Source organism: Callospermophilus lateralis, chromosome 15 (genome assembly GCF_048772815.1).
Source record: "Callospermophilus lateralis isolate mCalLat2 chromosome 15, mCalLat2.hap1, whole genome shotgun sequence".
Classification (NCBI taxonomy): Eukaryota; Metazoa; Chordata; class Mammalia; order Rodentia; family Sciuridae; genus Callospermophilus; species Callospermophilus lateralis.
In genome coordinates, this window is record NC_135319.1 from 77,396,203 (window position 1) to 77,420,575 (window position 24,373).

The 24,373-nt window shown below is 32.8% G+C and overlaps 1 protein-coding gene across 2 annotated transcripts in view; it reads left to right on the top strand.

The window, feature by feature from the left end:
- Positions 1–24,373, top strand: part of Vti1a (vesicle transport through interaction with t-SNAREs 1A) — a 343,411-nt gene that overhangs the window by 50,307 nt on the left and 268,731 nt on the right. For both annotated transcript variants that reach the window (XM_076834153.1, XM_076834154.1), the window contains exon 4: positions 16,529–16,606. In XM_076834153.1, the coding sequence (XP_076690268.1) occupies positions 16,529–16,606 (78 nt within the window). The remainder of the gene's footprint in view (positions 1–16,528; positions 16,607–24,373) is intronic.

Sequence of the window (24,373 nt, forward strand, 5' to 3'; positions counted from 1 at the left end):
TTCTTCCACTAGCAGACAGTGGCTTTGGGAGAGATTTTAAGAGAACAACCATTATATTAATGTTTAACTCCTAAGGAGTATATGATAGGAATCTTCTTTTATTGTTCAATTTCTTGATTTTGGAAGTTTTATTGTTTTTTTGTTTTCCTATATTTTAGTTGTTGTCCATTACTAATTTTTACTCATGCGTATAAGTTTTTATCATAGGTTTTAGAAAATGGGAATGGAAAATATTCCTTATTTCTTCTTATAGGGGCCAAAGTGGGATTCCACCCAATGCTGCTTTTTTCCCTTGGGAAACTGGTCCATGGTCCAAAAGATCATACTGTTTTGAAATCTTTGGTAACCTCATGCCTAATATTTTCCCATTATTTGAACTATCCTGGAAAGTATCCATAGACATGTGCTAAAAAGTTGTCCTAAAAATACAACCTGAAGTTCTACATACAATGTTGAAAAACTTTACATAGCAGATTGTGAAAGTGTGGTGCTGGTATAATGAAGATGATTATAATTATGAAGATTATAAAGATGTATAGGGAAAATCCTCTCTTCTACAAGCTACCTATCCCAGTTCCCCATTCCACCCTCCTCTCAAATCTTTAACCCAGATAACTACTGTTTTTAATGATTTACCTTTCTAGATTATGTTTAAACAAGCAAATACAAATATATACCCCCACTTTAAATAATAACAACAAAATGGCATACCATACCAAAGAAAGCAAGTATTGTATATACTGAAGAGCTTCTTAATTCTTTTGTTTGAATAGCTTAATAGTATCCCATTGTTTGGATTTACCAAATTTATATAGTCAATCTTATATAAATAAGCTTTTGCTACTGTACATGGTGCTAAAGTGAATAACTGTGTCAATTCTTATGGGAGCAAGATCTTAAGAAGTGTATACAGTTACAATATTGATAATCCTTTCATAGTTGCCCCTATGGAGATATGCTAATTACACTCTCTTTGTCAGTGCATGAGAGTATTGATTACTTACACCATATCACTTATAAAATGAAGTATTATACTTCTGCATGTTGATCAGACTGATAGGAGTAAAGGAGTAGTTCATTGTAGTTTTTATTAACTTTTATGAGTGAAATGGAATGTCTTTTCATATGTTTCTTCAGGAACTCTTTTTATCCTTTGCTAATTATTTTTTTTGTGGAGTGGTGGGGGGAGGTTGAATGTTTATCTTTTCCTTACTAATCTCTAGGGGCTTTTTAAGTATATTTTTGAAGATTAGCCATTGCTAAAAATGGAATTTGCAAATGTTTTTTCCAATTTATCATTTACCCTTTGGTTTGGCCTAGTCAAATATTAAATTTATTTTATCTTCATTCTAAATTTTGTCATTCAAAACATTTTATTTTTATATGGATAAAATGTATCAATCTTTTATAGATCTACATTTAGGATCATAATTTCAAATACTTTCTACATCTTAAGATTATAAAATAAGTTAAATTTATTCCTGGTCATTTTAACTTCTGTTTTTTTGCCTTATATAAGAACTTTTCTTTGACCATATCTTCTGACTGGTTGTTGTTTATATATATATATGAATTAAATTCTGTATTTAATTTTGTAGCGTGATACCTTATTAAATTCCCTTATTGTTTGCAGTTCAGTTTATTTTCTTGAAGTATTGAGATATATTGTTTATAAGTAGTGATGGTTGTACGTCTTCCTTCCCAATTTTATACTTATAACTTTTTCTCCTAATATGTTTCCTAGTATTTCCAGTAAAAAGTTAATTAATAGTAGTGTTACTGGTCAATTTTTTTTTCTTTTTTTTTTTTTGAAATACTACTCTATCAGATACACTAGACCCCTGTAGCTGGGCATACGCTGTGGTGCACTTATTCTTTTAATCCTCATTTCTTGTTGTCTTTTAGGTAAATCACATAAATTTCAGTATTTGGTTCCATCTCCTGTGTTAACATTTTAATTATAACTCTTCATGTTATTTTTGTTGGTTTATATAGAGATTACAGTGTGAATCTTTAGGGTATTATAATTCTCAAACAATTGCATATTACTTTATGGACAGTATAAGACCTTACCCAATAGAATTTTATTTACCTGTCCCCTCCTTTTACTTTTGTTGTCTTATATTTTATTTCTACATATGCTGTGACCCTTATGACATGTGCTTAAAGCTTGTATACCCAAATATGTATTCCTATTGGAGCTCTTTATTCCTTCATGCAAATTTCAGTTTTGATTATTTCTTCCCAATCTAAAGATCCCTTTTTAACATTCAGGGAATTAATGTCAGAGATGAATTCTTTCAGCTTTTACCTGACCAAAATTTCCTTTATTTATTTCACCATTGTTTTTGAATGATATATACACAGGATATTGAATTTTAGTTTAACGTATTCTCTCCTCTTTTTCTTTACTATAAGGTGTCATTATTTTTTCCTTTTCATGTGCCTCAGAATTTTTATTGTATGTTATATGTTTTATATAAAAGTGGAGTATCAAGCTAGTAAAATGTTATCAAAACCATGAGCCAGGCATGGTGGTGCACAACTGAGGCAGCATGATGACAAGTTGGAGGCTAGCCTGTGCAACTTAGCAAGACCTTGCCTCAAAATAAAATATTTAGGGGTTGGAGTTGTGGCTTAGCATTAGAGCACTTGCCTAGCATGTGCGAGGCACTGGGTTCAATCCTCAGCACCACATAAAAAAAAATAAATAAATAAAGGTATTGTGCCCAACTACAACCAATAAATAAATAAATAAATAGATAGATAAATAAATAAATAAGATATTTAAAAAGTGTGTGTGGGGGGGTCAGGCATGGCTCAGTGGTAGAGCAGGTGCCCAGCCTGCAAAAGTCCCTGCCTTCAATACCCATACTATACACACACACATACACATACCCCAAACATATTAATGTGCATTTATGATAGAAAAATATTCAGAAGTAATAAAGAACAGAAAAAGGACTGTCCTTGAAATTTACATAGTAGGAGTTAGACTGAGTACACTTTGAGATTCTGGAAGAATCTTTTGTCTATCTCTGCATCTAATTGGGACTACTATGCCTAAAGATAATTCAGAAAAAAATTCTGGGCTGTGCTCCTCAGATGATTAAAGAGTTGAAAAATTAGGCAGATGAAGAAAGGTCCTGGGATCATTTTCCCTGAATGGAAAGTTGTAGAGTTATTAAGTGTCTTCAAGTCTGTGAAGAGCTATTACCCCAAGTATGGTCAGCAGCTGTGTATTGGTCTCTACCGTATGTGTAACTTCAGTACTGTGGATTTAAGTTCAGTTTAGGGAAATAATTCCCGACAGTAACCAGTTATTGTTGGTAAGCTTCTTTGTGGAAGTTAAGGACCTCTTTTTCAAGGTCTTTGTAAGATGCACTTGGTGTTGGATGATGTAAGAGAACAAGGCACACTAGAGGACTCTCAAGGTCCCTTCTAGCCCTGAGGTCCTATTATTATTGCATATTTATAGAGCACCCAAATTGGCTGTGTTCTTTTCAGAGACCAGAATTACATTCAGTTCCTGTCCAGTGCTATCACAGTCAAAATTAGACAGATCAGCAATGCCTTAGTTGCCAAGTCAAGTCAGAGTTGAGTGGGCTTCTGTCTAACTACCTGAAAATGTGTATTCCTTCTTGAACATTAGAGAGTGACCTCTGAGCACGGTAAAAGATCTTAGGTTTGTGATATATCTCTCCAGGGGGATTTTTATTGGGTTACTCTAAGAATTTTTGTAAAATAATAAATAAATAAATCATATATTATTATGTGTTAAGCAATCTAATTTAGAATCACTGTCCTCACATCTTTTATTATAAAATAAAATGGAGAAAAAGAATTGCACTTTATTGTCAAACTATTTAAATGTTACATAATATTCTTTCTTTCTTTGGTTGGTTTTTGATTTTTTGTTTGTTTTGAAGTGCCAGGGATCAAACCAGGGCTAGGCAGCACTCTATCACTGACCTATGTCCCCAGCCCTATTTTTTATTTGTACTGATAACTTTCGATTTCTCTGACTATGGATAAATTTGAATCTATACTAAGGGGTGAACTAAAAACTAAAACTTTTAACTGTTTAAATAAATTCCCATATTTTTACTAAAAAAAGGAATAAACCATAATATTTGGTGAAAATGAATTGTTTAAATTGTCTGAATTTGAAAGAAAATTGTATTGTATTTTTGCTTAACATTAGCTATCTAATCAAGGATTTATTTGACATTCACGTAATCTCAGACATTAACTACTTGTTGAAGGTTAGCCTACCAGAACTTCTGTTCCTTTATTCCACTAATATTTAAATATTTAATTATTTTAAATGTAATATTTGGAAATACTTTTAAACTTCCAGAAAGTTTTGAAGAATAGTACATAGAACATAATATATTTTTACCTATTATTAACATTTTGCTCTATTTGCTTTATCATCTGTGCACGCTTTCTCTGTCTTTTTTTTTTTTTTTTTTGTACACAATACCTTTATTTTGTTTATTTATTTTTACATGGTGCTGAGGATTGAACCCAGGGCCTCACACATGCTAGGTGAGCGCTCTACCGCTGAGCCACAACCCCAGTCCTCTCTGTAAGTCTTTCTATATATTTTTTCTGAGCCAAATAAGTATAAATTGCATAATCATGCATCTTTGCAAGTAGTTTTATAACTGCCTTCAAAATAAAAATATTATCTCATTACTATATTACTTAAAATGTAGAGGTAGCTTGAAGAATTACCTTTGACCTTGCTTTTGTCCTCATCTATTTTAACTATCATTAGGGAGAGATATGTGTACATAGAGTATTTTTGTTGACTGTTCTTTAATGAAGCTTTAAGGTTTGACATAAGTACCTGTTGCTACAATACATAATGCTATGGCTTTGCCATAGGACATATTACAGAATTTTTCAAAGTGCTAAATTCTTGTTAATAATTTTGATAGAAGAAAACTCATTTTCAGATTCTAAATATTTTCATTTAAACAATTGAGCTTACTCAATTTCTGTCCAGTAAAACGACATGGGTTCAATTGAAGTTTTGGCCTGTAAGTTTATTTATTTTCTATTTCAGCTTAATTTGGAATCACAGAACTGAACTAATTTATTTGTTCATTTCCCTTGTAGTAGTTTATGGTTGCATAAGTGTCATCCAAGACTGAATTTCACTGTAGAATTAGCTATATCAGCTCCAGAATGAAGATGTGACTCAACAAAAATAATAAAGGGAAATATATTAAATAATTTTAGATATGTAAATCAATTTTAGATATGAAAATCAATATTCGATTGTAAAGATTTTTATTGCCATATTTTTATTCATTTATTAACATTGGTGATATCTAAGATTAATAGCAACTTTGAATAGATCTACTCTGAATAGTTCTTCAAATAGTCTGAGGTGTAGTGTTGCTCTGGTGAGGTCAGTTCACTAAAGTTTTTGTTTGTGTTTTTCGGGTATTGAAGACAGAGTCAGTAAGGTTCAAGGAGAATGATGTCACTACTCATTGTGGGCAGACATACTCCCTGCCTTGCTGGAAGGCTTACATGGGCCAGAGAGCAAACAAAAGTACAACACGTGCTAACTTTTTCCACATAGCCACTGAATTCTGACCTGGAACTTTATTAGATAGCCTCGTTGTCCATGTAACTTTTAACTTCTATTTGTCATTGTTTCTACTTTGTATTTATTAGTTTTTAGCTCACTGTGTGCTTGTTCAATGTTATGTGATTGCCAGGAAAACTAGACAATATTAGTTCCAAGAGGATTTTTCTTTCTGAAGCACCCACATGCAGGATATGCAATCCATAGTAATTCTTATTCATTTGAAATACACCAATTTGCTCCTGTCAGTAGAGGATAGGTTTGTTGTTTTAAATTGCTGGGTTTTGTTTTTGTTGGCATGTTCCCCGATACAAATTGAATGGCTGACAAAAATCTATTCGTATGACAGTTCAATCTAGATAAGTGCCCTCTGTTGCCTAACAGTACAATTTGGGGTCTCAGAGATAAAAGCAAACTGAATGCCAGGCTTGTAGCACAGCTTCTTCGTGCAGATAACAGAGGTAATCCATATTCCTCAGGTCCACAGATCAGAAAAGAAGAAATATGCATGCACATCATCTCGTTTGAAATGGTGGTCTTTTAGCTTCTGCATAATAAAAAATAGAGATATCTAACTTATGAGAACAATAAAATAGCTGATATGAAATATGCCTATATTTTAAATTAAAGAGAAATGTGGTATTGACATATAAAGTTGGAGAGGGTTCTGTTGCTTAGCATTTTCCCATAGTATATTGGCTTTTGTTGAATGCATGTACTTTCTATTTTAACATTCCCATTCTAAAATAAGTTCTATCTTTAGGCAATGATTCTTTCATAGGTTTGATATTTTGCTGGAGATAGAGCTGAAGGAGTTGAGTCTTTATACCTATTGATTTACCTCTGCTTTAAAGCATGTTGGTCTTTTTGCAGAAGTGCTTCCCAAGTATAATTCACATATAAAAAGAAGGACAAATGTGTGGTAACCACAGTTATGAGAAAAGAATTGGACTAATGCATAAGATAACAAACATCTTAGAAATATGGCCAAGGGCCCACATGTAGATATTCTGAAAAATAATGGTAAAGTCTGCTGATTGATTGAAGAACTTTACCCAAGGAGAGAGTTGGATACTTTTTAGGTTTTTGTCTAAGGAGAACATGTGCATGGTAATACCATCCTAGAGAAAGACAGAGGAAGAATATTAAATAGAAGCAAGATAATACTCCTGTTGTCTATGTTAAGTCTGAGATACCTTTAGGCTAAGATGCCCATAGGAATTGGATTTGTGGGTAGAATATTCCAGCTTCTAAGTGCTAGTTAGAATGATGGAAATAGATGATATCTTTCAGATGAGCAAGAAGAGGACCAAGAATGGATACCTAGGGAATATAAGCATTTCTGGGAAGACTAAGAGAATAGTTACACTGAAGAGACTGAGGCAAGACCAGAGGTAGAAGGAATTCCATAGGAGGGTGGCACTGAAAGTGAGTGGTAATGTCAGATGATATGGAGAGATAAGTTGAAGAAAAGGACTAAATGTGATCATTAGAGCCAAAGTTGACACAATTTAAGCAACAAAATTAATGAAATAATATTAGATTATAAATACAAAGTATAAAATCATCATCCATAAATCCATATTGATATGAATAAATAATTGAATAATGATCAGTAGACAACTTCCCATGCATAAGAGTATCAAATGGTTTGTGTAGATACTCTGCCCTCAAGGAAATGGATCATAACTCCTACTCCTTAAATGTGAGCCACACAAAGTACAGTACAGAAGAGGAAAAGAGCTTTACAGTGGAGAGATCTGACAAACACCACCTCACCCAAGTGACCAAGGTCAACATAAGCAGTGGTGATAATATGTAACCTTAATATCATGTGATAAAAATGGCTCTTCACCTCTGTGGTCTTCCTTTGAAAAACACTGAACTCCAGTCTGGTTATGAGAAAAACATCAGACAAATCCCAATTGAGGGGCAGTCTACAAAATACCTAATCACTGCTCCTCAAAATTGTCAAGGTCATCAAAAGCAAGAAAGTCTGAGAAAACCATCACAAGCCTAGAGCAGCATAAGGAGACATGACTAGTAAATATATTGCAAAATCTTGGATGGGATCCTAAAACAGAAGAAGAACCTTAGTTAAAAACTAAGGAAATCTAAGAAAATGATGGACTTAATAATAATAATAATGTACAATAACTAATGATTAATTCACTAATTGTGATAAACTGGGTGTGGGTTATATGAGAACTCTTTACTATCATTGCAACTTTTGTATAAATCTGTAACTACCATAAAAAGTTAATTTAAAAAAATGTTGTCAGTGATTTTGACAACTAGGAAATCATTGATGATCCTGGGGAGACCTAAAGAGCAATAGGAGAGTAGGCAGTTTGTAATAATTGACAAGTGACTGGAACATGATAGGTGGAGTTAGTGATGTAAAATACTCTTTTAAGAAGCTTGGCTAAGCTGGGCAGGGTGGTGCACACTGGTAATCTCAGCAACTCAGAGGATCTCGAGTTTAAGGCCAGCCTGGGCAACTTAGGGAGATCCTGTCTCAAAACAAACAAACCAAAAAAAGGGTTGGGGATGTAGCTCAGTGATAAAGCACCTCTGGGTTCAAGCCCCAGTGCCAAAACAAAGAAACAAAAACCTAATTAATTTATTAAAAAAAAAAAAAAACAGCCGCTAAGAAGTAAAGCATGAAGAGGTTGATACACTTAGAAATGTTTACAAAGTTGAATGAAAGAACAAATAGGGACTGAAATGTTAAAGGTGCAGAAGAAAGAACACTTAATTGATAAAGTAAAGCCTCTGGCTAGGCAGGATTTTTTTTTCCATTTCAGAATGAAGAATCTTTTAAGATGAACATGTTTATGGATTTATGAATCTGGTATTAATATTTATACTTACTTTATTATATTTTTATTTTGGGTCACTCTGTTATAAAAGTAACCTTCAAAATGTTTTCACTGAAAATTTGGGCTAAAATGGTTTGTTCCTATTGCCTAAGCATTACAGATTTACTGGCTGTATCCATAAAGCATTAGAAGACATCTTACATCTCTGAATTATGAACACTAAAACCTCACTGTAGCATAGTATACTACTTAATTTTTTTTTAATCTGTCACAACATGGGTCCAAAAGTAAGTCTCAGGGGTAAATAAAGCTGTAAAAATTGTTTGCCTATGAGATGGCTGGTTCCAGTATAGAATTTTAAATTAACCATACAAAGAGTCAGCAGATCCAGTGGGTAAGCAGGAAATTCTTAACCCTTCTTAATTATCTGTGTGGCTCTTCTCTAAGCCATGTAGGTAGATTATTGTTGCTTTATAGTGCAGCCTTTGAAGATTAATCTTGAAAACCATCTAACACCCATAGGTGTGGTTATGACTCACCCTCTGAAATCAGACGTTTTATTCTATCAAATAAAACATTTTACCTAAGCATTTGCCATCCTTGAATTCTAAAATTTATTGTAGTCAGTATTCCAATGTTGAAAAATAATGTATAATTAAAGGTTTATTATTCCTGCTGCTGCTGTTATTATTATTGAAGGAGGATGATCAGAAACAAAACAAGCTAATCAACTTTGTAGCTGATGCATTCACAGAACTGGGTGAATGGCACAGTCAACCTTGGCTTTGCAAAATGAAGGTAGGACTACTCCAGCCTGTCTTGGTGGTATAGTCAAGTGAAGAACACAGAATTGTGAAGAGGGTTGTGTCCTTGTTCTTCCCTCACCCTATGGCCTCAGGTAGTAGATCACTCATCTGGTTTAGAACCCTTCATCTGTGAATCTGTAGCATGATCTAGGTGATGACTCGTGTGATACCTCAGTGTCAGTTACAGAATCCTCAGGATCTGTTCTCGAAATTATGGCTATGCACAGATTTTTCAATGAATTATCACTTTTCCTTCCCAGTACTAGGCAGTTATATAGGGAAAGTAGAATTATGTGAATTAATTATATTAATTGATATATTCCGGTTCAGTAATTTTAAAATACAAATCAAGCATCTGGTACATAGCATTCATTCGTTTATCAGAGTATTATTTTTACAGTGGAAGTATGTAGGACATTTATATATCATTAACAAACAAAATAGTAAACATTTTGATTATTTCAAGTAGAGTCTGTAGAGTTATTTTATTTTACATTCAGCAAGACTTTAAAGAATTAGATTTCTTCCATAGCATACTTTCACTATTCCAGATGCTAACAACAACATCTGGGCATTCTATCATGAGCTGATTTTCTGAATGAAGTAACTTAATTGCTGATTGACAAACTAACATGATTTAAGACACAGACGCACTGTTCAATAGCAGTGTCAAAAGTCATAAACTACAAGCACATGCAGACAGATGGGGCCATGATACTAGCTAACTTATGATGCATTTTGAAACACTAATGCTAAACTTAAACTTCAGGCTAAAATTTAGAAATTCAGGGAGAGGAAATGAAGAAGTGCAGTTACCTGATTTTCTGGCTCTCTGTTTTGTAAATCATTAAATGATATAGCAGCAATGTGGTCAGAGTTCCTAGTCTAAATAAAAGTCTGTTCTAGCACTGTGCAACATAAATGGAGTTCTTTTTCCATATGGATTGCATATGGGTCTGTGAGAGTCCCTATGCGTGTCCACACATATAACCTCATCATATGTATATAAATATTCACATATGATATGTAATTAAATTTTTAAAGTAATTAAGAGGCAGTATGGTATGATTTAAATCTCATTATTTACAGCCAAAAAATAAATATCCATTTCAAAAATGTCAAATGTGTTTGAAAATACAAACAAAAATAATAAATGACAGTGCTTATGATAAGGAAAAACTTTTTTAAAAAATGTCAAGTCTCTTTTTCTTGTACAACATACAACAATGGATTATTTCGTATTCTCATGTTAGCCTGTTTTTGCAACTCTGGTGGTAGCTTGGCAGCAGGGCATGTTAGTATTTTCTCTCAGGTGGCTTGGGTATGGTCCATGGGCCACAGACTTATGATAGATAGAAAGTATATTTTCCTTTATTAATGTTACAGTATTGATGACATGTGGCATGTGCACTTCCCAGCGAATGGACTTGACCTTTAACTCTAAACAGTCTCTCTAAAGTAAGAGCAAGCCATGTTTAGTGGAATGATTACTTAGAAGAAACATATTGGAACTCACTTTCTCTGATAACATTAAAGAAATGCACTGAAGTTTTTACTATTGGAAACCATCCAAAAATTGCAGCACCGTAAAATAAGGAATTGGACAGACACAATTTTACAGAATTACTGGGTTAAATAATAAATAACATGGACTTTTTAAAAGCTATTCTTGGTATATATTGGCAAATCATTTTTTAAGAAGGATGCACTTATACTCTTATCCATATATATATGTACTAGTTTATTATATTATTTTCAATATTATCAATTAATATTCAGATGAGCATGATTTGTAAGATTAACAGCCAAATTTATAGGATAGGTTTATATTTGTTCATTATATTTACATTCTCACAACAACTCTAGGAAATTAGTATTAGCCACTATTCTAGAGACAGGGAAACTGATATTCAAAAATCTCAATTTGACCAAGATCACATACTGAAATGTTATCTCTGTTCTGTTCTTTCCATTCAGTGCCTTATGTTTTTTCATTGTAACAACTTCTAGGCATCAAACATTTACCTAAAAGTTTACTTTGCCTTTACTTAAGTGATATAGTATTATAGTTATAGACTTAAATTCCTTTTTGCTAGAACTTCATAGAGTACAGGGAGTACTGTGATGAGCAAGAATTCATAAATTCCTTTTTATTTATTTTTCTCCAAAATTTAAGTTTCTTATCTGAATTGGTAAGTCATTTTGAGGTTAAAAATGGAATACTTGGTGCCAATGATAGATACATTTTGAAAATGCCATCTGGGTCTTATAGTGCTATGATATTATTTAATTAGAACCAGATAAAATTAGGTAAGAAATGAATGCCAGAAATTATATGGCTAGCTAATAAATATAATTTCACCATATTCTGTAGTTATCCCAAAGTGTTAATTATAACAGGAGCAGTTAAATTCTTTGGCTATGAAAGCATAGCAGTTTTTAATAGATGTATTACCTGGTAACCTTGGGCATTATTAAATATATGGGGACTGAAAAACATGGTAGAAGCAATGGAAAAGTCTGGCCAGACTGTGTAATTTGTTTTAGAACTATGGAGAAATCTATTAACCATTTCTTCGATAGACCAATTTGATTGGGAAGTAGGACAAGCTGTTCTTTCATTACTTACCAAAACCAAACTGCACTTTGTATCAATTATTTGGCTGTCTGCAGCACATAGATTAGAATAAAGGGCATTCTTGGTGTTTGTGAATATTGTGGATCCCTGATTAGTAATTAAAGTCCTGAATGAAGGAAACTAGGCTAAAATTGAATGGGAATGAGAAAGTCTTAATTCTGTGATGCAGATGTTAGAAACAGATTCTCTTGAGCAGCCCAGTCAGTGCAGTGACATTGTACATGGCCAGGGAGTATTCACTTCCCAGGTAAAACTCAAGTCAAATGCCTCCGAGATGCTTTCCTTTCCCATGCCTTGTGATGTGGCTGTATGGGTATTAATTTAGTGAAATATCCTGTCTGCCAGGTGTGGGAACTAGCTGATTTTATTGTAATACCAGATCATTACTTAATTCATATGCAACAGAGAACAGCACATGGAAAGCATTATAAATCTATTTACAATGTGGCTGGTCTGATGATAACATTGTATTAAATTCCCAGGTGAGGCAATTTAAGCAATTGCTTTGCCATGTGCACGCCATGGAAATTAAATTCTCATATACGCTTTAGTAATAAACCAACTTCATTGTTATGTTTTTGCTTGTGGTGGGCTTTAGAATCCTCATTCTGGTTATATATACCCTGTTTCACATACAGAATCATACAAGAGACAGGACCACATGTCACAAGTTTTAATTAGTTTAAGCTAAGTTAATTCATTTTATCTCTAATTTAGCAGTGCCTGTCCATGAACACATTCAGCTCAATTGGGAAATGTTAAGGCTTGGGTCAAGTAGATAGATTATTTCAAGCCAAATTTCCAGACAGACCTGAAAAGTGTATCTATTTGAACTTGACTTTAAGAAAATCAGCCAATTGGTATGCAAAAATCCTATTCATATATGAGGTGAAAAACTGACAATCTCTTTGAATCTGAAATTCTTGCTTTTATAACCACAGACTCGCTTTTGTCATGGGTTTAAAATAGTCATTGAAACTGTGCATCTAACATTTCTTAGAGTTAGGTCACAATCAATGGTTAATTTTTCATAGTTTTGTCCACATATGATCTGTAGATTTTTTAACCAACTGTATCTAGTCCACCATGTAAGTCAGAAAGAATAAGCTTTACATAAGCATACAAGTAAAACCTAAATGTTCTAGTATTTAATACTCTTTGTGTGTGCACACCTGTGTGTGTGTGTGTGATAGAGAGAGAGAGAGAGAGAGAGACAGAGAGAGAGACAGAGAGAGAGAGACAGAGAGAGAGAGAGAGAGAGAGAGACAGAGAGAGAGAGAGAGAGAGAGAGAGAGAGAGATTTGGCAGTTGATGCTTTTTCACCCTTATGGTATAGACCAGAAACTGAAGTAGATTACAAACTGCATAGAGCTTCTGTCTTTTCCAGAGCCACATATAAAGCACCAGTAGACAGTGGGAACTGACAACTAAGACTAAAAATGTTGACAATTTCTTGATTTGCCTGGTTAGCTTATGTATAGAAGTCATTAACTATTTATAAAATGCATTATGAATTGGGTTCCTTCAAACTGTAGCTGAATGTGTGACATTTCCAGCTCAAATTCTCATGCTTGCATTTGGCTAAAGTACAGATTTTATACTGTTGATAATGAAGTAAAAATATTTTAGTTAGGTTTATCAAGATACAACAGAGATTTCAGTTTCATTAACTTTGAATCCTCTAAATTAAAATATTATTTAGATACTCAGAAGTGTAGCATGAGGTTTGTTTTTTTAATTCCATAAAAGGTAGCAGAACTTATTGATGTTTTGAAGGAAAATTATTCCTAAAATAAGCAGTCTGTCATTCAGAGGAATTTCGCCTTTTTCTTTTTTTTCAATTAGTTTAGTTTTCAATTAGTTTAGCCTTGCAGGCTAACTTATGTCTGATTACATACAATCAATCTGTTTACTGAAAATTTTAAACCGTTAGAAAATATAAGAAAATAACCAATATTGGGCATTCAAATATAATTATTAATAAAACAAAGTCATGATTTGTTTTATTTTTTATAAGACAAAACTCAAGTGAAAAGAGTTCTATTTTAGCATTACTGTGCCATTTCCAAGGGGTAGAACTATTTTTGATATTTGAAATGAGTTGTCTTTTCTTTAAGAAAAGTCAATCCTGTCCGAGAATACTTTGTTAAACTCAGCATATCATTTGCTTAATTACATCTAGAAAAGCCATCCAAATGACCAGTTTTTACCATCCCAGTGGTAAAGAATGACATTGATAGGGACCACCCCTCAACTGCAGATAATCCTTAGGTCTCCTCTTGCTAAGCATGCATGCTCTTAATTGCTGGTTTTCAAAAGCAGTACATTCTGCAGTACAATCTAACCAAAACAAGATTAGATATTTAAGGGATACACATATGTAATTTTCTTCCTCTTTTTTAGTATATTAAATCAAAATAAGATATAATGTAATTGAACAATCTATGCCAATTTGTTGGTATTTTGTTGAAAAAAGGAAAAAACAAAAACAATCTCCATATGATATTCTTGCATACTGCGGAATGTTTTAGTCCCCCATAGTGATGAAATGAATAATTAAAAAGGCAGCTCTGATACCACAGCCTGTTTAAAGGTTCTCATTCCCTTTAATGCCATAAAATACTTTTGCTTAGCTAGTTTGAAACTACTATACTGGAGATCTCCAAATGGGCAAAAGAAAGCTTTAGCTTGGTCTAAATGTTGTATTAAAGCCATGAAGTAGATTGTCCTTGTAACTTAGCATTTTAAAATGCAATTCTGCATAAAGTCAATAGAAATAACTAATTAATAGTAATTTCAGTAAATACAATAAGAGACACAACCTTAATATGTGCTGCTTGTGATGATAAAAATGTCGGGTTTGTTCATAGGTGAATGAGTTGGGGCACTCCTAATTTTCAGGAGATCTGATATAGTTGTCTTTATTGATCTCAGGCTAATGGCAACTTCTCTAATTTGTCCTCCCCACAATATTGTGGTAGTTTTGTTTACCTCCTTACATATTTATTGTGAGTGCAAAGGTGTATGTTTGTGATAGTCTTGGAGCAGAGACTCAGGGCAGGAAGGGGATGCCACCATCTCCTTTATACTGAAACATTTTGCAATTCTTGTGCTGTTTTTTCCCCTGTGTCTTTCCATAGGGTAATAGAATAGGGAGCAATTTTTTTTTTTTTTTAAACAGGCCTCCTAAATTCTAGTCTCAGTTTGATCATGACCATACTATTAGAACTCCATGAAACTTTTTTTTTACCCTAAAAAGGGGGGCTGTAGGTTTTTTATTTTATTTATACTCCACTGAGCCTTTTTAAATTGTGCTCTGCTAGAACTGTAAGCCCCCAGTCTTAAATAGTATGTAATGAACTAAATTCTCTCTTATGTGCCAATTCTTGGAAAAATGGAGAAAAAGTCCTTTGGTTGTTCTTGTCTAAGGTCCTTTTAAATTCCAGTATGATATGATTTCATGTCTATGGTGTTATGTTCTCTATGTGGCCAAGCAGTGTTACTTATTCACTAGTCTAAAAATGTAATGGAAATCTTATTGTTGACTTCTGCTCATGGATTATGGATAGTCCTTTTCAACTACAATGCTTTTTCAGACCACAATTGAACAGGTAAGAAATTTATGTCTCAAAGTGTAGATTCAAATGAGAAAGAGTTGACTCTGTTTTCTAACTGATCATTTTTGTTTAGTTCAGAAGCAGAAAAGCTTACAAAGTAACTTGTAAATCTGAATTTGGATCTGAAATAGTGAAGATGCTGTAGGAACTGAGGACCATTTATAGTTTCACAACTAATTTTCAGAGTCATTTACCTTTTCCAAATTGTATATACGTTTAGATAATTCATTAATTGCTTGCAGACATGCCCCTCCAACTTTACAAGTGCAGGTAGATTTCTTGTAAAACAAAGTTTCAGTGCGTGAATCATTGACTCAGCCCACTTTATTACTGGGATTGTGAAAGGTTGACTCATAGCTTACTAGCCTTTATTTACTGGGATTGAAAATTTTAATTTGCTTTACCAGACAGACACAGGCTGTGTACACACACACATACTCCTTTTCATTAGGCCATAATTTATAGAGAAGTTGGAGATATTTAAATTATTATTTGGATAGGGGATAAGTTTTAAATCCTTCTCTTTCTGGTTAGTAGCATCACAAAGAAAGAAATATAGATGTGTGAGGCCAGGGATTCCAGAGTAAAATTTGAAATATAATTATTATCCTAGAATTAGAATTTTAAAGGCTCTAAATTATACATTCTATTTCCTGCTACAATATACAGTTTTTTAAAAATTACAATCTAAGGTTTATAAATATTCAGCTATTTAGCTCCATTTCTTTCAGTTTAGTAGTCTTATTTGAATGTTGATGTACAGAATGATATACAAGTTCTAACCCATTTATGAATAATTATAGAATATGTGCACAATGCAGTTTTCTTTCATTATTGACATTTTTAAAAACTTCTTATTTACATTAAATTACTCAAGTTCAGGAACTTTAGGCAACTTTGGTTTGCAGATTTTCGCCAATAGATAGGTTTCCATTAGGGGGCTCTCGAGGTTTGAGATGCTCAGCCTTGATACCATAACGCTTCGAAGCCTTTACTTTCTAACGTTCCTCTCCTCTTTCCCTTTTTGTTTTGTTTTATAGAAAAGGTCACGGATCGCCTACAGTGACGAAGTACGGAATGAGCTCCTAGGGGATGATGGGAATTCCTCAGAGAACCAGGTAGAATGCTAATCAGGAAGGCCCGGTGGGTGGCTGGAGGGTGAAGGAGGTCACAGGCACACTGGGCTCTCAAGCTGCTCCTTAACAGTATTAGCAGCAACTCATGTGGAAGCGATACTGTTTAATGCAAAGCTGGAGTCTTAATCAACTTCAAAATGTTTCTTGGAGATCTTACATTTAACCCTTTACCTTGTGATCACTGTCTGCTATCTTTTAAAAAAATCTTTTCTTCTCTTTTCTTTATTATTTAGTACTTAAGGAATAACTTGAAACACACTGTTTGCAGACAAAGCCAAGGTCTTCACCTCAAACACATGTAAAAGGAATAAAAAAGTACATAATACAGCTTTGATAATAATGCAGTATAATTAAATCAACACTTGCAGCAAAACAAATGAAAGTAAGCTTTCAAAATTCAACAGCGCAGCTCAGTCTCCTATTGTGTAGCTTCTTAAAAATACATTCACCAAAATGCAAATTTTAAGTACCAGTGCCAACTTGGATACCCAGATAATGGTAATATTATCTTGCTTCTGTCAAATAATAGTAATAATAATAATAATAGGATAAGTCTTTTTTTGCAGTTTAAGATCTGTGTAGACAAAAAGTAAGATAGTTTCTTCTTAAAAGGGCCTTACAACTTGGGCTGTCAGTTCTCATTGGATCACATTCTAGTGTCATGAGTCTAATTAATGTCCTACTTCTTTCTTTGAGTTAATACTACAGACTTCATAATTTTACATTGATAATATATGACTTTTTAAAAATGTTTCAAAACTTGAGTGTAGAGATGATTTAAAGAATGTAAAGATGATTTAGAGACTGAATGATGACAGGAAACTTCACAAGCAAGACTTGAATGTGTTTATTAATGTTATTTTGGAAAGTATGATAAAGATCTCTACTCTGCCTGAATAAAACTGAACATAAATCATTCACTGGAGAAACTGAAATTTTAATAAGATAGTTAAACAACATATCAATACACATTATAAAAAGTGCATAACTGTATTTACCATTTCAAATAGATTATATTTGCTGATACAATTTCACCATATATGCTGATACTATATTCCTAGCTACTGTAATGTTAATTTTGTAAACAGGGATGTTGCTTTGTGAGGAAAACCCCACCCCCACCTCTATGCACGCACGTGCACGCGCACACACACACACACTCACACAAAAAAAAACAAAAAAAAAAAAAACAGAAAAACAGGAGAGGAATCACTGAGCTGATGGTATTTGTTTTGGTGAAGTTCTCAACTCCTCCACTATTTGGATGTATCAGCTTGAGTTCAGACATGTAAACACATTCAGATTTGACTTGGGATTTCAGCTTCCCTGATTGAAATGTGAGAATAACTAAAGGAAAAAATAGCACATCAAACATAAAAGGGTGATGTGATGAAGGGGTTTTACTCATAATAGATTAAATAATGTGAGGATGAGAGAAAAATATTCTCTTCTTTTTTTAAAAGTGAGATTTAGATTGCTCATACTTCTTGAATGAATGAATGGTAACTTTCCTCCTACCTACTGCAAAAAAGCATTATCTTTTTTGCAAAAAAAGTGAACGCATAGTTCCCATGTCAGTTCTTTAAAAAGCTATAGATCTTTCCCTCATTTGAAACTACTGCCTAAAGTAGAGGAATAGAAAGGAAGGGGGTGTTCCTGTCTAGCTCAGACTCCTTCATTGTAATGAATGTTGTAGTTCTGTGACAGGAATCCCTTTTTTTAAGCATGTTCACTTCTCCTAATGGACATTTTATGTGCCTAAAATATTTGCCTTGCATACATATAAGTATGATTTTTATGCCTAAAGAAAAATATTCCACAAAAAATACATTTGAGTTAATGTTTTTCTGGAATTTGCAAATTAAATTTCTGTCACCTTAAAATGATTATGCAGAGATTTCCCCTGGACTTGTATAAATCAAACTTACAAATTCTGAAAGTGCTTAGAGAACCTGGAGTTTAGTTGTAAGGAGCTGTCACTTTAATAAATAAAGTATGATAAGTTATAATCATGAGGATATATAACTGATAGATTATTATTTTTGTGAACTTTCAAGTTTAAGATTTGAATGAGGCTTGAAAGTTCAAAGAGACCACGCTTTGGGGATATTTTGTGGCAACTGTAGGAAAATTTCCATATGATAAAGTCATTCAATTTTGTTTTGTGGCTCTTTGTTATAATTAAAATCTCTGAAAGTAAAGCACATCATTTACTAGGTATGGTCACTTGAAAATAACTTTATTCTTTCCAAGGGCTTTGTCTTAAGCATTATCATTCTGTCTTTTTTAAATATCTTATTTGCCAATTTTTATTTAGGCTGAATAATCACAATAGAGGCTTTTTTTCTGAAGAAAAAAATATTTTAAATTGGTTCTTTATATTAATTTTGTATCTCAGAAACTAAGAAGATAGCTTTTTTTCTAGGAGTAATTACCAATAATTTATGTAAGAAAATAGTTTCTGTTTAGAAATAAGTTTACTTTTAATTGTTGACAAATTGATTTTCAGAACTTCTTGTTCATGTATTTATGATAAACTTTCAATATACAGTAAAATTTAGAGATAAACAAAATGGAACAAAAGTATCAAAAAAAGTATTTGTTTGTTGAAATTAGGTTATATCTGTCATTTAAAAATATGTACATCAGAAAATATAATAAGAAGCAATAGCAATGATTGCAAATAGGTGAAAGAAATACTGACTAGTTATTTTCAATGCATCATACACATACTGCCTACATAGTGAGTTCTTTGTAAAGATTTGGACAAATATGAATGCAGAAGCTATCATTTCTCATTCTGGCTATTTGTAATGCAGGGTTTTAGGCACCTAGACCCTGACTGTTTAAGCATATAATTATAACCTTCCAATTAACTATAAATTATGTTAATTTACTCTTAAGTATATAATAAACATTTCTGCCATTATTGGAAATGCCAACATTTCAGAAATTTTCAAATGTATCTTTAAAGTCCCTCAGACAATGCACACTTTCACTTATTTCCAGATTAATTGCTCATATCAGTTCATTTCTGATCTACACTTATTTCATTCAATCAAATATAGCTCTTTTGGTTTATAAGAAAGGAACAGAATTGAAGTGTTGTTGGGTTCTCAGCTTCCCAAGGGCTTCTGTCATAAGCATTATCATTCTGTCTTTTTAAAATATCCTATTTGCCATCTAATATAACAACATTTGTTTTCCCTGAGAGTTAAGTTCTTGAATGTAGTGATGCTACATTTAGAGAGACACCTTAAATACTTCCTAACTTGATTTCCTTTCATAAGAACCTGTCCCCAAAAAAGGACAAAAAACAATTTATAGAATGAAACCATAAAGCCTTTCATAGTGGAGTGTGATAATGGGGCAAATAAAACGTCTAAGTTCTAGTTTTGAACTTAGTAGTCTCACAGTTACCGTATGCAAAATTATATTGATTGATAATTTTGAGTAAATCCGAAGCAGAAGATTCAAAACTATATAAAGAGTAGGACAGCTCTAAACATGAGGAAATTTTTGTGGTAAAGCAATATTTAGCAGATAACGATTGCTTAATTTTTTAATACAAGGTTCTCTTAAGTTCCGATTTGGGCTTGCTGTGCATAAAGTGTGTCAAACTTCAGCTACAGACCAGGAGGTGAAATCGGTCAATTTAATTCCCAAGATCTAAAGAAGGTCGGTATCATTTCATATAGCCCTGGCAGAGCAGATCATTACCAGGCACAAATCTGTTCGTTACGTGCTGAGGGTTTATAGCAAAATAAATAGACTGTCATCATAAGTTCAGAAAATTGTGTGTTCGACCCACGATAATGTGTAAAGGGCGTTTAATAGAGTTCAGCATTTATTCGTTATCTGTATGCGGACAGAGACGGCAGTCGTGTTATCAGCTTTAAAAAAAAATTCGGTAGTTCTGGAGGTCACGTGACGCACCTCACACACAGAGGCGTGCGCGCATGAACCCTCGCATGCTCTGCAGTGCAGGTTTGATTTTAGTCACAGCAGAAGGCTTAACCACAAGAGATTCCACTGGTTCAAACCAGCGTAAACCAGATTTTTTCAGCCCACAAAGGAACAGATTACCTCTTGTATCAAATTCTGCATTGGAGGGAAAAAAAATCTTTGTTTCAAAAAGATGTTGATTATCATAACTCAACATTGCGGTATTACACACTTTCATGTCGCCTATGATGGAGCTAGTAGCTCGATAAAATACGAAATCAGTACTTACACTCTAGTCTGTGCGTTCGTTGTTAATTTTCAAAAATAGACCATCTTTTGTTTACTTGAATGCATAACTCTCGGCCTAACTGAAAAAAAGATTTAAAAAAAAAAAAAAACTTCCCATTACCTAGCTTAGCTACAAATCCGGTGTGGAGCTTGAATGCAGCCATGCAGCACAAACAAGATAGAACGTTTTTTGTTTGGAACCTATTGAAAAAACAAATGGGTAGCATTTTTAAACACTCATTGATTATGGCAGGGTGGCATGCCCCAAATGGTCTCTATTGCTGAGGAGTAGTTTTAAACTTTGGCCCTTTAAGTATCATAGTCAACTGAAGAATGGTGCCCCCAGAAAGAAAATAGGGCTGAGCGATCAATTCCCAGATCGTCCCTTTCTGAGAATTAATGTTTGCCTTTTTCTCCCATGATGTTCAAGTAGCAAAGAAAAAGATACCAATATGTGATAGGCCAGGTGTCTTAGTTTAAAATTTCCCTTCTTCTTTGGAAGAATTTTAACTTTCCATGTGAGATGATGAGATGCTTTACTGGTACACAGTGGATAGCTGCTGAGAGAACGAGTGTATTTAAAAATAATGACAACTTCTTGTCTATTTTGAAAGTATAGTAAATTTTCATTTTTATTGAATACACAGTAAGATATTACATAGTAAATCGTTTACCCTCTTTATAAAGTGTTATAACAATTTTGAAATTTCATTCTTTAGTACTTGAAATACTTTTTCTATAACAAATAAAATAACAGAATAAGCTGGAATGTATGTTGCCTGCCTGGATTTCTAGACAAAAACAGCATTAAGCATTGAGAATTCCAGGCTATAGTAAACATGATACTTTTGGACTAAGAGACTTATAGTGAGCAATTCATAGCATGTTTCTCCCAAAGCAATAGTTTAATTTATTGGTCTGCATATGTCAAGTGTTATAACAGATGTTACAGATATTTAGATGTTTAAAAATTATCAGTTATAGACCTGAATTGCTGAGGATGCAAATTTCAGACCTAGAATGTGGTTTATAGTCTGTAACAACATAGGTATCAGTTTCTGTTCATTTCAGAAACTGTGGTTGTCATCTCAACTATAAGTGATATTGTGGTTTAGAGTAGCAACACACACACACACACAGAGAGAATGAGGCAGTCATGTAATTATATTTTTTTCAAGCTTTTAAAAAGTTAAGTAAAATTTTATCTGTTATATTTAAAGTGATAGAAAAATGTTCTATATAGGAGAATTAAAATGTTGTCACAGGAGAATTTTCTAACAAGTGAAGGGTGGTTTTTTATTACACTTTAGTGAAACAGAGTACATTACAAATGAAGCCACACTTACAAATGAAGTAAGAGAGTTCATTACTTTAAGGCAGCCCAGTTTACAAGATGAAAAGAATTGGAAAAAAAAAAAAAGAAAGAAAGAATTAAAATGAAAACATTCCATTTGATTGCAGCAGTCTCTTAAGCAAAGTGAAATTCTAAAAATTGACTGATACATATAGTAGTTCTAGGATAGTGCAATATTTTCTGATGTATGTCCTAAATAAGTATTATCTATACTGGCATGCTTTATTCTGAATTAAAATAATTTTACCTCTAAATTCAATCCTATTACTAGAGTGGGTTCACATATGATATTCACATCATAGTTTGTTGTTTTAGGTCCTTACTAGAACCAAAGCATGAACTATTAATCATTTTCATTTGTTGGTAAATCTGAAATCAGTTGTCAAGATTCCAAATAGAGAAACATCCTGAAAACTTGTATATACAAAACCTCTTCAGTGGTACATTCTTAGAAGAGAGGAACAGTAAACTTGTTTTCTTTCTTTATAATATAGACTTCTATGAAGTCGTTCCCCTTTATTTCATGATGGTGTCTTAGATGTGCTTTAAAAGAGAATTTCACACTATTCTCTTTGTTTAATGTGACAGTGTGAGAAAGTGATCTTTATTCGTTCAAAAAACTCTGCATGTAGTCTATGTTTAGGTTCTTTTAATGTGTTTGTCTGTGATTTTTAAATGCTAAACATGTAAACAGATAAATTGTCAATGTTAATTCTGTACCCTGTCACACAACTGATCTTTCTTTCCTGCCATTTCTTTCCTTTTTATCTTTTTTTTGTGCATTCATGTTGCAGTTGATAAAATTACGTGAAGAGGTAAGTACTTTCTAGCTTCCCTTTTTTTTTCTTAAATTCTACCTTTCCTTATAAAATTGATTTTCTAAGTCTGAAGTAGATCTTTGTATTCATTTTTCTTGGGCAATCTATACATAGCAACACTATTGATTTTGTTGTCCAAAAATCTTCTCTTCTAACTATCTTCTAAAAATCTACTATATCCTAATCATGCTTATTACAAAAATCATTGTTCATTGTTGACATTGGGGAAAAGTTAATGTTTTAAAGGCCAAAAAAAGGAAGAATAATAAAGGAATATATTTGCACCAAGTATAATTTTATTTTAGGCTCCAACTTTAAGTTTGCCTTATTTATTAACTTCTCAGAGAAGTTAATATGATTTATTTTTTTTCCTGATATTCTAATTTACTTTACTGAAACTTTGTTCTTAATAATCTCTTTCCCTCACCCAAAATTCTTAGGTTCAAAATAAGTCACCATGAATCTATTATCCTTTTGGGGAAACACACGTTATAAATGCCCTACTTGTCCGTATACATAGATACCTAAGACTAGTCAGAGCTCAAGTCATTGTTAAACACTTTCCTTTTTATAGGAAATAGTACCCAAATGAGTTCTCATTTTTCTGTAAATTGGTTTCATAATGCATCCCCAAATTATTTTGTGGACTCATAGATATTTGCAGCAATGTTAATAATTTTATCCTTATATCAATGAGGAATGCTGAATGATTCTGTTTATTTCTTGGTGTTTTTGTTTTTCAGTTATGCCAAACATATCAAATATGCTCTGGTATTCTTTTTCAAAGGTAGTTATATTTTTTATTTAATTAGATTGAATTTTGTTATTTTTGTATCAAGACATAAAATAATGGACCATTTTGCCATTTAGAAATTGCCTAATTCCTTATAATAATCAGTGTACTTTGAATTATTTTCAAGTTTAGATTGACTGTATTGATTGAGGTTTTCCAAGAAATTCTTTATATTTGTAGATCATCATTCTCTGGGTGATGCAAACATTAACTTGGAATTTTGTAGATACTGGTTTTCAATAGCTCTTCTGATTTAAATTGCTTTAATGTTGTCCTTTCTTAGTAAAAGTAATGATGATATATAAATTGAAGGGGGGAAATATGTCCCAAAATACACCCTCACACTCACCAACTTTCTTGCTTTTTTAAAAAATCTTTTCTATAAGAAAGGAGATTATCTAGTAAAAGAATATAATTAACTATTATGTAGAAGATTAATATTTTCCTGCAAGATAGCATATTTATTTGTATATATTTGCATATTCTCATGTTTAAGTAAAGAATCTGAATTTTCAAATGATAACAGAACTACCAATAGACTTGAAAACCTC